Source organism: Columba livia, chromosome 1 (genome assembly GCF_036013475.1).
Source record: "Columba livia isolate bColLiv1 breed racing homer chromosome 1, bColLiv1.pat.W.v2, whole genome shotgun sequence".
Classification (NCBI taxonomy): Eukaryota; Metazoa; Chordata; class Aves; order Columbiformes; family Columbidae; genus Columba; species Columba livia.
This window is the reverse complement of record NC_088602.1, coordinates 127,029,732-127,045,093: the sequence shown is the minus strand read 5'-3', so window position 1 is coordinate 127,045,093 and position 15,362 is coordinate 127,029,732. Positions and strand designations below refer to the sequence as shown.

Below are 15,362 nucleotides of genomic sequence, written 5' to 3'. Positions count from 1 at the left end.
CTTCCCCATTATGTCCCCTATGAACCTAAATTCCTATTTCTCCACCAAAAAACGGGTAATTAAAGGTGTTTTATTCAGCACAAACACTAGGTTACTATCATCCCAGAATGAAGTTCTGACTAAAGCAATAGTGCGCTGCACAGCAGGGCTTTAAGGCTCCAACAAAATTAAAATAAAGATTTTGAGATTCTGAGCAACCCTGGTCGGTGTAAGGGGGTGGGGGAAGGGCAGCATGTGGTTTGGGATATTTTCACCAAATGTTAAATCACACAGAATATTTCACTCGTCTCCAGTGTGAGATCACTACATGACTCCTCTGTAATGAATTCTTTATCTTGGCAGCTCTCCTGCTTTCTCCCAACTGTGCCTCCCTCTCCTCTCCTCGTCCCAGCGCTGTAACATATGGTAGTATTTGGAGAGTGATGTCGGCCGTGGGGCCGGCCGGGCTGCCCGCACCTGTGCTCCCCCCCGCCTGGCTGCTCCGCAGGCGGCCGCGCTCCGGTCACGCTCCGGCCCCACGGCCTGAGCTCCTTCCTTGCCGGGCACGCCGAGCGCTGCCGGCGGGCTGGCTTCGGGCAGCCCTTGGGATGCGACGTTTCACTCAGTGGCCCCTCGGGACGCGAGATTGAACTCGGGCGGCTGTGTGACCGTGCACGGCCCGAACATTTCCCACACAGCTTAAAGGGCAGCGCGCTGGGTGGAGGCGGCCGCAGGTGGTGGCCCGCCCAGGTGGCAAACGACGATGCAAAGCGACCGTAAGTTCCGGCCCACCCACCGGCCGCCCCGCCAGCGCCCTGCGGCAGCGGCTTGGAGAGAAAGCCCAGGGGGGACACGCACAGACGGCCACACCGAGCACAAAGGCTCCCTCGGGCGGGCACACACCCCCGGGAGGAGGGACCCCCGCCCGCGGCACGTACCGCACGAACCGCCCGGCGGCTTGGCGCGGTGAGGGCGCGGCCGGAAGGCGTCTCCCCGCGGGAGCCGGTCGCCATGGCGACGCGTGGAGCCTGTCCGTCGCCCGCACCGCCATGGGCCCGAAGCGGCCCAAGACCGGCGGGGCCGCCGCCCCGGCGGGGGGCCCGGTCAGCAACTGGGAGCCCGCGCTGGTGTCCGCCCGCCTCGAGGAGGTGAAGGCAGCCGAGGGGCAGGGCAGGGGGCGCAACGGGGCGGCCGGGCCTTGAGACTTGTAGGTTGGGGGGACCAGGCCCGAGGCGGCCTTCGCGGCTCTTGTGGCCTGGCTATGGCAGTGTCGCTACCCCTAAGGTCACCCCGGGCGGGGGACGTTAATCGTCCCGACGCGTGGCGGAGCTGTCCCCCACCTTTGGCCCCCGCCACTGAGCACCGACCCAGCGGGTTTCTTGCTTTTCCTCCTTGGTGCTTTTCTTTCTGGAGCTTTGGGTGCCAAGTTTCAGCTCGGGCTGAACTTTTTATAAACTGCTGAACAACGAGGTTTGATGGAGGTGCTGACACAGCATTAACTGTAGCGTTGAAAATGTGAGGCTGTAATTTTTCTGCTTGAGTGTGTGCAGCTAAAAAACACTTTTTTTTTCTTTTACAGTGTGTGAGGATCTAAAGGTATATTTAGGTTTCCAGGTTCTGTGTAAGCAATGTAATTCTAATAAATCTTGACTTGCAAGAGAGAATTTGGTTTCAAAATAGGGCAGTAGTTTAGCAAACAATAATATTTACCTAGTATGTGTTTATCTAACACTGCTTCTGCAAGTGAGACAAATTACTTCCGTGGCTTCCTTGTTTGGTGGCTTCCTGTTGTGCCCTATTGAAAAAACGAGGGTGTTTGTTGCTGCTGTGATTTTGGTGTTTTTTTAACATGCCAGCAGTTCTAGTAAGTATGAGGACTTTTGAATTCAGGAGGAGACCTTTAAACTGGCTTATCAGTTTTCCAGAAAACGCCACACATGTCCAAAAACTCGTAAATACTTATTTGCTTTTACTTTAATTTGGTGGGAACCGTATAGTACAACTTTGGCCAAATAAATTTGCTTTCTGAAGTAAGCTGCTCAGCTAAGGTGGTTGTTACCCATTTTTTTCTCTGGAACGTAGATTTTTCAGTAGCGTTCAAAGGCGCTTCAGCCCATCTTTGCTTGTGAATCTCACCCCTACTCTAGGTGAACCTTTCTGAAGCACGAGAAGGGGGTGAAGGTTCAATCTTCATCACCTACTCGGTTCTTGACCTTTTTCCCATGCTTACTAGCAAGGTGCCAATTAGTGATTTATTTTCTTTTATGGTGGTGTTTATTGTGGTTGTGGATATTGTCCAGTGAATTCACTGAACAAAGTGCTTTGTTTACTCTGCTGCTTCTACATGTAAGTTATTACATCTGTTAAATACAAACCATTACACTGATGTATTTTAAAAGGTAGAAAGTAAAATGCTTAAAATTTAGGAAATGCCAGGATTAGGATTATTCAGGACCACACATTGAGGCAGATGGAAAGAAATGTTGAATATGTTCACTAAATGGGTCAAGGATTCAGTAGGAAAAAATATGCAGTCATCTAATTAAAGATTAATGTAATGTATGTTCCCACAGGGCTAAATTGAGACACCTTGGTTCCTTAATTCTAGTGTTGTCCAAGCATTTTCATTTTCAGTTAAGCTAATTCCACTTTCTCTGTCTTGCTGATAGCAGACACAGCCTTGGGAACATGGGAAAAACTGTCTCCCTGCTGCAGTCAGCTTGAACTCAGGCTTCTGTGATGACGGGCAGCCACTGAAATTTCTTATTGCAGGAAAATTCTTATTCAGCTCTTAGAGGCAGGAGCGTACTCGGTGCAAAACTGTCAAATACCAGCAAATATCTTCTGAGCATGTGTGAATCAAGATTTGTCAAGTATGGCCAAATGTGGGTATACTTAATGTAAATAAATGTGCTCTGTAAAAGCACATCTTTGACACAAGTATGGCTGCGCTGCCAAATTTTAGTTCCTTCCTCTCAAACACAGAGGGAATTGCATATCTTAATTACTTAATCACATAGAGCTTTTTATTAATGGATAAAAATGATTTTTAAAAATCAAACCTCATTCTGCAAATAGTTTAACCACAGTCTCTTTTTTTCCCTCTAGCCGCTCCAGTAATCTTATAACATACAGGATTTAAACTTGAATATTTAAAGGTCAGGAACTGAAAGCAGCCTGTAAAAGGGAGTGTTGAGCAACTTTAAGTGTCAACAGACACACTGCACAAAATTATTTTTTACTCTTCAGTATTGTGTATGTTATACCATATGAATCTGCAGTTATTTTTGAAATGACAGGAACTTCTATCAATTAAATAAATTTATCTCCTGGTAATTCATGCGTAAAGACTTTTAAAATCTTTTACTTGTATCAATTTGGAGAATATTCTTTTCCTTTATTGGAGCCAAAAGGAATTTACTAGAACTGGCTTTAAATTGTACCAGATAGGCTGAGCAATGAAATTTCACATTTTAATGTGTTTATGACTTAAAGTATTTTATTAGCCTGATCTGTAAAAAGGAGCCATTTTACCAGTGGTGTTAACATTTTATGGATGGGTATGCTAACTAAAATATGATTTAAATGGTATTTACTAACCAAATAATTGCTTTTACTAAATACACTGTGAAAACTGGCAAACAGACAGCTTAAAAACACGTACAGGGCAAATATGGATTTTACAGAGCTTCACATTATAGTTGATATACATCTTCTTTGTTTCTAATGTGCTATGCAGAAGAACATGAAGCTGCAAGTTGTTTTTGCCTTCAGAGGTTTATCAAGATATTTTGATTGGGTTCACTGCAGAATTAAATTGCAAAATAAAAATTAAGATTCTTAGTTTTAAAATTTGCATGTTTAAAGTAGTTAAATGGAAATATTTGTTGAGCGCAGGCTGAATTCTGGGCAAATATAGCCCTTGACAACTGAAATAATTGTTATCCATTATATATTTTTATTAGCAAGTATAAGTAAAGATAGCAACTGGAAGCTACATTCTGCTCTGACTTTGAATCTGATGGTTTCTTTCATTTTTATTGGAATTTAAGGCCTGAACATTGAACTGAAATGAAACACTGTAAAACCCTTAAAACTGTTCTGGATACGATGACTCCACTTCTGATTACTATTCATTCTGCTTCCCCTTCAGAGAGGAATTAACATTTAATTGAGTTTTGATACTCTGTAACCTGCCCAGATTATACAGCAAAAGATCAGGCTCTTAAAACCAGAATTCAATAGTAATATGGGTGTGTGTCAATCAGCAGATAATGAAAGTGGACTTGACGATTTCTGAACAGTGGTGCCCTGCACAGTCACTACATTAGGGCTACAAAATTGCTGATGAGCAACCTTTCCCAGGAATGGAAAACAAGCTCCCCCATTGTTGAAAGCAAAGAGTGCTAGAGGTAATATCGCTCTGCATGTTCATAAATCAGTGATAAATCTCATTATTTCTGAGGCATTACTTAAAAATCAGGTAATTAAAGAACTCTTGCTGTTTGATGCTCAAGTGTTTGAAGTTCAAGTTTTCAACTGTTTCTTTTCAGCCACTACAGTTAAATTTGAAATTGTACTGTAAAGAAATGAGCTGGTTATGGCCTGAAGATGAAATAAGCACACACACACACACACACCCCCCAACAAACAAAAATATCCACAAAACCAAATGAACAAACAAAAACACCCACACACTAAATACCACAAGAATAAGTGATGGTGCAAATTGACAGACACTTAGATTGCCTGAAAAAGAGGGGAGGGGGGAAATGAAGATGTCTGCTTGATGTCTTTTCTGATCAAAGAGATCTAGAAACTGATGCTGCACAAATAAAAAATGCATCTGATTTGTTAAAATGTCTTCTCGAGAACAGCTGCCCTTTTGTGTCTAGGTAATGAAGCAGGAAAAACAAGATACATTTAAAAAGGAAACAACATTTTATTAGCTATATCTGCTTCTTTTCTTTTTCAATGTGAATTGAAGATAGAGATTTTTTTTTTTAAAATACATATGCTATTCCAATACTACTGTGACAAATAAGGTAAGTAGGCCATGTGTATTGGCTTTTAACAGTTGGGAAAAAAATCATATTTACAGGAGAACACAATGGAGGCTTCAGAACAAAATAAGGAAATTACGACACTCCTGTGTTTTGTGAAAAGGATTTAGGAAATCTGCTAGCTGCTTACATGGAGCTTTTGGAGTTCGGTGGTTCTTGATAGGACTCTTCACTTGAGGGATATACAAGCTTCCCACATAGATGTTTATTTTTAACATTGAGAGAGACTTTGGTGCTTTTCAACTCTGGACATGGCCAAGAGTTCTAAAACAGGGTGGGGGGTGACAGTGTCATTTGTGATAATGATTATCACTGGATGTTTTCCTGTGAGAGTGGTCTGGCCTGCCCTTAGCTGGAGTTTGTTTCAGGTTATTTAAGGAGTATTCAGTTACCAATGCCACATATTCAGCTTCATTTTTCTTTTTCATTCATGTTTGAATCAGCATTGTTGATTCTGTGGGCTGTCTACTCCCTGCATGTTGATCGGCTTTGTTCACAGTATGTAGTGCTTGCATTATACTCTCAATGGCAGCTTTCCTTAGACTGTTTCCACACTTTCCCAGTAGTTATTTTTATAGTTTTCTCTACCCTGTTCTTTAAGCTGGGAACCTCATTTGAGGTAGCCTTAGGGTCACTAATCTATCCTCTTTCAGATCCCTTCTCAGGTCTCACATCTACAATAACATTTGAAAGAATTAAACTAAGTAGAGGAACAGTTGTATATTGAGGGAGAAAATATTTTTAAAGTAATCGTATACATTTTACTACTTTTACTTCTCATTTTTATGTTGTGATTTTAGGTGGTGAGCTGTAGAAGCAAGGTCTGTTTCTTCTCTATCCTTTCAGTGCCTGGAACATTAAGGATACTGTTACAGTATTGATAAATATAAGGGAAATATTGCAAAAATAATATATTTTTAAAGTCAGAAAAGAACATTGTCATTTAAACACCTTAAACTATGTACTAATGCCTCACATTCACTGTCCTTAATGACTTCGGTTGCTGTTCTCAATGTTCAGCTTTTCTGAGAAATGATCTTTGAGGACTTCAAAATTCATCAGTTTAGAAACAAATGACATGCTATTAGTGACTCTGGGAATTCTGGATAATTATTGCCTGTTAAAGTTTGTGTAGCTATTTCTGGTATTTATCTCCAATCCCTAGGTATTACACCTTTTTTACAAAAGGAATGATGTTTCTTCATTTTGCAGTTAGAGAGGTGTGGGCTATCTCTAACACTGTTTAAACTTTTACGCAAAAGACCTTGTATTGAGCTGCATATACTTCTGTAGAAGTAAGTTAGGGTGGGTTACAATTTTCATTATCAGTTATATTCCATGCTTATTCCATGTATCTTATTTTTAATATATTAGCCAATGATGTGCCACACTGATATCAAGGGCATACCTTTTGCTGAGAATGTTTGTATCTGGATAAAACCTAAGGGTTTTTTTTAAAAAATTCACTTTTCACAAGCAGGCTTTAACTTTATGTTTTGCTTTGGTGCTTTGTTACAGGCTGCTATGAAGGTGGGCATCACAGTGGAAGTCAGAAAAATTTGTTCTCCATTGCTTATAGTGACTTTCCAAGGAATGCATAAGTGTCACAAGGGAGAGTCTCATTGCTCAGACATAACTCTGAAAGCGCCTGGGAACTATTAGAAGGGCTAGAGAAGAAGGATTTGGAGAAAGCATCTAAGGATGGTGAAATCTGCAAGTGGGATCAGATAATGAAACTAGGGACTAGCTGGATAAGGAGGCTGAGTATGAGAGCTAGGGGAGCCAGTAATGAATGCAGGAAGCATCAGGAGAACTGGTGGAACTCGGGTGAGGAACAGAGAATGGAAATAGAAGAAGTGAGCTAGGGACATTTGTGACCAAGGGATGAAAAGACTGAGAAGAGACAGGACTATAAGGAAGATGGGTTTCACAGAACATGTTGTTGCAGGTTGATGTTAATCAGTGCCAAGGAGGTGTGATTTGTGGATACCAAGATACCAGCATGTTTTAAGGAGGAACTAAAAAAGGCATAAGGTGCAGTTTTGAGAACTCTCTGCTGGAGATTTCTTTGCATATCTGAAGAACTGCGGGAAGCACTGGAACAGGCTGCCCAGGGAAGTGGTGGAATCACTATTCTTGGAGGTGTTTAAAAGACACATAGATGAGGGTCTTAGGGACATGGTTTAGTACTAGATTTCGGTTATGGTTGGACTCCATGATCGGAACTGTTTCTTCCAACCAAAATGATTCTATGATTCTAATTTGTGAGAGCAGGCTCTGTATTGCTGCTGGACCATGCTTCCTCTAGCATCTAGAATAGAACCTAACATTCTTGGATCTTGTTCTCTTGTGCTGTCAACATCTGTGCGTGAGACTTACTGAGCCTTGCTCCCCTCTTTTGATGCTCCTCACTGAAGAGGACAGCGTAGTGATACCAGTTGCTCCTTTAGCTCATGTTGCAGAATGGTCATTCTAAAGGCTCCAGCTCTGCTGACGAGCTCTGGAAACACCAGGTTACTGCCACATGAGGGCATTTCATCATCAGTTCAGAAAGCCCGGAAAATTATGCATTTGCACACAAGTATGGACATCTAAGTGTTAAAAAAAATTCTAAGTGTTTAAAGAATGGTAACATTTTTGTGTCCTACTGTTAGCAGCTATGAAATGGCTAGTTTAACTTGAACTCATATTAACTGTAACTCCTGTGCACGTTTTGATGATAATGTTGTAATAATTAGCTCTTTCACAGTGTTGTGTGCTGGTGGCTATCTTGGCGCCTTTAAACAGGAAGAGGTTTCATCCTCCATCCTCCCTGGCAACTAGAAAGGGAAAAAGAAATTCAGTGTACTATTTTCTGTATTTGCAGTCCCCACACAGGCCATTGCTGCCACCTCTTTTGCACTGAGCAGTGCCTGCTGTCCGAGGTAAGCTGGACATTCTCCTCGCCTAAATTCCATTATGTCTGTGTGCTCTTAGACCATCAGTGATATTCTTGCACTCTCCTGCATTTTGTAATTTTAAAAACTTAAGGCTTATTTTGTGCTGCTATAAAACATCAAGGAAGTTTATGATGTGTGGAACTGTAGTGGCCCTTTTGGATTAGGTGTCTGCTCTGTAGCTACTGCTAGTTACAGGAAACCATGCTTAGTGACCCAGGTGATCTTTCCATCTTTTTTGTTTCTCTGAAGATTCCATGGTTAAAAAAAATGAGGCATGTATATATAATCACATATTCATGTGATGTTGTGCTTTGTTACCTTAAGACTATGACAAACAATTTCCCTCCATGCAAGCATTTACTAGTGTGAAACTTATGTCAAGTGTTGCTTTCTCCCATCCTGAGTTATCAGTTGCTCAAATTACAAACATTTAAGGTAGGCTTTTTTTCATGCTAAGAGAAGTAACAAATGAAGAAGGGTACAGCAAAACTGGAAAAATAATCTTCTCCTTTTACCATTTACATCTAACTTTTTTTTTTTTTTTTTTGAATGGTTCTTTTCCTCACTTTGCCATCAACTCGGGTTTTATTCCTCTTTTCCACAAGGACTTTGTACATAATTTACATGTATGAAAACGTTTCTGTCAAAATCATCAAGTTACCACCCTCTCTTAAATTTGTCTTTAAATTCTTTCCCTGGTATAATGCCCACTGGACTGGTATGTGACTGGTCAGCCTCATCCTGATAAGCATGACAGTGCCTGGGGACTACCTTGACCTTACTGAAACTCTTTCCATATTTACCTTTATGCAGCTTTATTGATATTCTTGAAGTTTACACATACAGATGTGCAACAAAAAAAAAAAGGTGATTCCTGAAGAGTATATAGCAAAACCATTTGAAGTGCTTTACGGTTCAGGCACCACTGATGCCAATAAAGAATACTCTGGAGTGAGATGTTCTGGAAATAGCCACTCACTTCATTAAAGGGATTAAAGCAGAAGGTTAAAGCAGTAGGTTAAAGCAGAAGAGAAGGAAGAGTAACCGGTAAAAGTTGCTTAAATGATGTAATTTTGAAGCTTTTTTGGATGTATATCACTAAATAATGTGTTACGATCTTCTCTTTTTCTGTATTTCTATAATGGTGAAATCAGATTTTTTTTTTTGTAAAAATGTGTATTTTATTGCAAATGTTTGAAAATTGCTAGTGTTTTTCTTTTGTCAATATTGTAGTGAAATATAACTTGCCATTGGTAAATAATTTTTCTTGGTTCAGAATACTTAGTGAAACAGTGTATGCACAGAATCACGGTATACAAAAATATGCTCTCATAAAACATCATACAAAGAATTCTACAGTTTTCAGAAAATAGCATCTGGGCGTTATCTAATTCCCAGGATGAGTGAGCTGAAATTTGTTTATTTTTTTCTACAGCAAATAACGACAATAATACATATATTAAATGACAGTAATACAGATATTCAAAATTCACTTCTTGTTTGCTTACTGAGCTGTCAAATCTGCAAGTGACATTTAAAACTTATTTTATTTTTTTGTGGTGCTAATGCAGTGTTTTCCAGCGAGGCGGTTTATAGAGGTTGTTAGTAGGCATTTGTGTTTTCCATAGCATAATGCTGCCACCTGATGGCAGAAGGAATTGGCACAAAGTAGTATGTGCTTTTTGGGGTTGTATACAGTTTATTTCAATGTGATTAACAGTGTGATGTCGAAAGTACTTTAAAGGGATTAACCATCTCTAGAGGTTTACTCCTTGAAACCACAGACGAGCGCTTTTGTTTGCTTGTGTTTTAATACCTTAAATATTTCATTTTGGAAAGTAGGATGACTGGAAGCCTAGCATCGCTTTTGTTGTTGGAACCAAAATTGAGGATGAAATCCACACCAAGGCCCTGTCCCTTGCTGTGCAGGTGCCACAGCGGAAACTCTTCAGCGTGATAACACGTGAAGACATTTTCAGACAGGTACTCCAAGAAAGGAACTTTTAATAACAAGCCAAACTGTAGATGTCACTTCTAGATACTAACTTAATTGGTCTGTGGTACCTATAAGGTTCATATTCAATTGAATTACTTTGTGGAAGTTTTAAAAGTTATACTGATTCATAGGAGTTAAAAATGGAAAAAGAAAAGCTTACTGTATAAACTGTTCTGCTCCCTGTAAATAGTGAGGTTTTGTTACAGACTGTTCTTCAGGTGCCTTCCCTAAGATACAGGGGTACCATAAAATGATTTCTCACAGTTTTGGAGTGTGAGTATAGTGTTTGCAAAAGGGAATAATGAGTAAAATAATTTGTGTAAACTTAAAATATTCTCATGATAGAATGTATTATTTCCTTGCAGATTAGAGAATCTGGGAATCAAAAAGGAAAAAAGGTTAAGGATACGCCTATGTACTATGAGGTAGGTTAAAGGACGTATTGCACAGTCAGTGCTCTTTTACACTGAAGTAAATACAGCTGTGTAATTGTGTTTTGGATATCTGAGTAAATGCAAATCTATTGGAGGTAGCTGATAGAAACACTCAACAATCTAGATACTTAAACTGCTTCTTTTTCCCCAATACCAACACTGTTCTGTTGGACTGCTAAGTAAGTGAGGATCAAGATGTCTTTTTAGGGGCATGAGGTTTATTATATTAAGAATGTGTTATGTGGTCATATTTTGATGGTGGTGTCAGAAATTACAGAAAAAAAGATAGACTCTGCTCTCACAGATGCTCCCAGTAATTTAAAGACTTACACTTTCATTTATGGGAATGCAGTCCTGTAAATGAAACACCATCTCTGTGTGCCAGTATCCATTATAACCTCAGTTTGATGTTAAATTCTAACCTGGTTCCTTTAGTGGGGCATGTCGATGAGGTTAGGAATCATGCTTAGTACAAAGAGGACTTCCTTCTCCCTACCTCGTTAATGTTTTACTTACAGCCTGTGAGAGGTTATAAAATCCTGTGATTAATTAGAAGATTGTTTAAAATTTTCTCAGGTAGAGTTTTATGAGCCTACAGACCTGGAGCCTAAAGAATTTTGGATTCCTCTAAAAAGATCTTGTTTGCATTTTAGTTCCGCAATGACTAATAAACTTTTTATGTGTCTCAGGTTTTGGTGGGCTTTATAACAGGTCTTTTTAGTTGCAGTCTGTTTTTCAGTAATGCCAGACTACTATCTGAACAAGTCCCTTTGGAATTATTTACCACTGACATGACTGTGAATTTTATGCAATTAACCCTCTTTGTTTAGTCCTAGCCTCCCAGGCAAACTTGCCCTTGTATTACCTGGGATGTAAAACCCCTTCAGTCCTACTGACAGAGGATTTTGAAGTCTGGCTCTAAGCAGAAGCTTTGTATGATACCTGCATTTAATTACTACGAGCAATTTTCCTTGTGAAGTGGATACTTATTAAATTCCAGCTGTCAGTGCTGTGTCTCATTAGCTACTTACTTCACTCCTCAAAGACATTTTTTCCCTCCTCTCCTTTAACAGAGAATAGAAAATGCCTGTTCTGACCTTTTGGTTGGACTCAGTTTCCGTTCTAGCTGTAGCAAATTGGAAGATTGATAATGTTGCCACAAGCATTAGGATCCTGCCTCTCTGGGCAGAATTTGCTCCTGAGTGTTCTCTTCAAGTCCATGTGCCGTTTGTGCATTCAAAGCTTTCACTGCAGGGAGGATAAACAAGTACAAGGTTAGCACAGAACACAGGGTCGCAAAATGTCCTTCTGATGGGAGCGTTTCTGTCTCCACGCAGTTCTCTTCTCTGTGGTAGGATTCAATACACTAGCATTTCCACAAGCACGTATTCATTTCAAAGGAGGCTGTAAATGAGATTCCTGAAGCTAAATGGCCTCTGAATATATGAAATGTACATGTGTGTTAATTTGGGACTGATGACATGCATAGTAATGTTGTTATTAATGATGTTAATAGGAACATTGTTACCTATGTCCTTGGTCTTGCACATTGAGTCTGTTGAAATGCAGGGTTTTTCATACATTTCAGTGCAGCAGTCTCCAGAGCCTGCTTTAAGTCAAGAAACTTCAACAAACTGCTCTTGGTGTATTGAAAGCTAATTAGATATCATATTAAAAAAATTATTTTTGTCTATTCTAAATTAATTCCCTTCAGTGTTTCTATCATCTTACTGTGTTGCGTTTTCTGTTACTCTTATTGTAAAAAGTGAAGCAGTTCAGGGCAGAGTTGATGAATATGTAAATAAAAGATTTCCAAATGTAGGAGAATTAGGTGTCTAACACCTTCTCTGTTTCTTAGTGACTTGATGGGAATAGGAGTCCTGATGTGTAGTTTTGTGCTGATTTCAGTATTTAATTATACTAGGCTCTCTCTCTTATAAAGAGATATGGAAAGGAAAATGTTATGTTTCCTGTAAAATATCAACAGATTTCATAATGAATCAGATTAATTTATCATGTACAGTTTTTCCAACAGACAAAACCTAAAACTACAGTATGTTTGAATAAAATAGATGCATTTTATAAGCAAGGTATCTGTCGTTTGTTGTTTATGTACCTATTTGTTTTGCTAGCTTTTTATTAAGGTCAGTAAGGTCATGTGTAATTAAGGTGCTTTACCACTACTAAATATGACAGTGTTTTAGTTTCCAAACTTTGAATTTCGAAAATCTATTCAAGCCTATATTTTCCATACTAGATTTATTCCCGAAGCAGAGTTTTTTTTTTCCTTGAAAATTCTAGTGAGACTGAGTTCAGGGGCTCCTTGGTAGAAGTTTACAGTAGTAGTTGTTTTAGTAGCAGTTTTACACTTTTGTTGGACTCACTGGGACAGGGTCGGGAAAGTTGATGTTGTTACCTGGGAAATTTTGAGAAGAAATCTTGTCCCATGCTCATAAGGGAACAAGCTGAGGCTGGGGAGTAGTACCATGGTGAGAAGAGATTCTGAAAAGAAGATGAAACCTTATGTGACCCTTTCATGTGAGACAAATGGAAGTAGATAGATGGTGTTGCTGAATATGGACAGTTGAATTAGGGATGTGGCTACGAAAGAGTCATGAGAGAGAGATGTGGAACAATTTTGTGGTTATCTCAGATAAGCTGAGACGTTTGGGATAAAGGGTTGTGCAAGGATGAAAAAGGCACAAGTGGCAGAGACAAGAGTAGTTTTGTTTGGATGTAGATCCCAGAACGCTGCCTTCAGAATGTGTTCTTGTGCTTGTGCCAGCAAAACTCAAGTCTTGTAGCAGCAGCAGTATCCTTCCCCACACTGCTCTGGCTCATTTCCACAACAACCCATCCTGTGTAACCAAAAAGCCTTAATTGCAGTTTGAAATATTAATCTTTTTTCACTAGCTGTTAAGAATTAACATAATAATTCTGGTTTCTCACAGCATGGCACCTATTTATAATTATTAAACTTTAAAATATTATCAATTCACAGAATCACAGAATGTCAGGGATTGGGAGGGACCTTGAAAGATCATCTAGTCTAATCCCCCTGCCAGAGCAGGAACACCTAGATGAGGTTACACAGGAATGTGTCCAGGCATGTCTTGAATGCCTCCAGAGTAGGAGACTCCACAACCCCCCTGGGCAGCCTGTTCCAGTGCTCTGTCAGCCTCACTGAGAAGATGTTGAATTCAAGTGCCAAATCCAAATTGTCGCCCATTCTCATCCTGGAATTCTGTGAGACGGGAGCAGAATAAATCAGCTGTAAATAAGTATTTCCCAGCTGTTAATCATTGGATAGATAACTGCTGGTGTCTCCTGCATTTTGGGGATGAAATGCAGAATGAACAGTGTGCACTGCCCTCCAGAAATACTTGCTAGACTTATGATTTCTAGAGGACAGGTATAGGTCAAAACATATTAGAAAAGCTCCTAAAAATAAACAACCTAAGGAGTAAATTCATCTCCTGCTAGGGTCAGTATAGTACACTGTGGAAAAGTGGAAGCATTCTTTAAGCAGAAAAGATGGGAACAAGCCAGGGGAGGAGGCCATTACACAAGTAGAGGGAAGTCTGTGATAGCAGCAAATTCCATAATTTGCAGGGGGCGAGGGGAGGCATTTGTATTGAAAAGGAAAAGGCAAATGGACTTTCTGGGTTTTGGACCTCAAATGTAGTGAAAGTGTTTGTAGTTGAAAGGAACTTTCCTGCAAGTGATTTTATTGTCTTTCAAATATGGGAAACAAATGCCACCTAGGAAGAATAAAATATTACCCAGAGTAAAGACTTACCACCATGTCTTTGCATCAGCCTTTGCTATTGTCAGAGCATCCAAAGCCACTGCATGATCAATAGTAGCATGTGTAGTCCTTTGAGTTATCAGATTATATGCCTTCCGTTTGGAATGCATTTATTCCATGAGACTGAGCTGTTGTTACCCTGAACTAATCAGTCCTAGAAATGGTAGTGGTTTGCAATCAATTTCTAAAGTCTCTCTAGTTCAGCATCCCTTTCCAGTGACCCCTCTAAGGACAATATGTCAAGTTAAGAAGTACCAGGATTTCTAAATACTGAAACTGGAGCAAAAAATCTTGAGCTACTGCAGGAAACAAGCTCTGTATTCTAATTTTCTGTTTCTTAAAAACTGAAAGGTCAGGTTCTACTATTAACAGGAGACAACTGAGCATGTTAATCTTTTCTTTCCATTTCAGAATAGTGAATTCTAGGATTCTAGAGGCAATGCTCTTTGCATGTATTAACATTATTATTTTACCACTGTTAGTTGTAATTATTTGGCCTGAGGCCATTCATAAAACTAAAAATCATTGACAAAGTATTTTCTAAGACAGAAACTTGGTACCTTTTGAAATTCGTCTATCTATTTATAACTTCCTTTAGAACACTGGTGTGATGTTGGTTTTGCTTAGTAGATTACAAGGTTTCCTGCATATATGCAGCTTGGTATAACATTTCCTGCTTTTTCCATGCAGGTTTTGTTGAAATCTCTGTGTGACTAGAGTGAACAGCAAATATGTCCGTCACAATGTCATCCTTAAATTGGTAAAGGGACCCTCTGGAGTAGCCAGAGGAAATCCTGTTTTCTATTTTGTTGCCTTCAAAAATTTCACATGACTATAAGTGGTTAATTAAGGACAATAGAGCAGGGGTATCAAACTCGTTTTCACCGGGGCCACATCTGCTTCGCAGTTGCCTTCAATGGACTGTATAAATGTAGGAGAAGTTACATTAATACAGTCATAAAATTACATTCGGCCCTTTGAAGGCAACCGCAAGGGTGATGTGGCCCCTGGTGAAAACTAATTTGACACCCCTGCAATAGAGTGTAAGACACAAGGCCATTGGGACTTCCTGGCCCATAAGTTCTGAGGCTTCTTAGGAAGCTCTGGCAAGATGTAGCTAGATGCATTCTGCCAGCACAAGGG

General features: G+C 39.9%; 1 protein-coding gene across 5 annotated transcripts in view; it reads left to right on the top strand.

Annotated features, from left to right (window-relative positions):
• Window positions 1-638: 638 nt before the first annotated feature.
• The window catches only part of SPAG17 (sperm associated antigen 17), a 111,169-nt gene continuing 96,445 nt past the window's right edge, over window positions 639-15,362 (top strand). Inside the window, exons 1-3 of one of the 5 annotated variants that reach the window (XR_010475685.1) lie at window positions 639-1,127; window positions 9,824-9,964; window positions 10,343-10,402. Coding sequence is in view for 4 of the 5 variants with exons in the window: in XM_065077856.1 (XP_064933928.1) it covers window positions 1,029-1,127; window positions 9,824-9,964; window positions 10,343-10,402 (300 nt within the window). In the remaining variant the exon portion in view is untranslated. The other 4 variants (XM_065077856.1, XM_065077848.1, XM_065077864.1 and 1 more) reach the window with 4 other exon arrangements.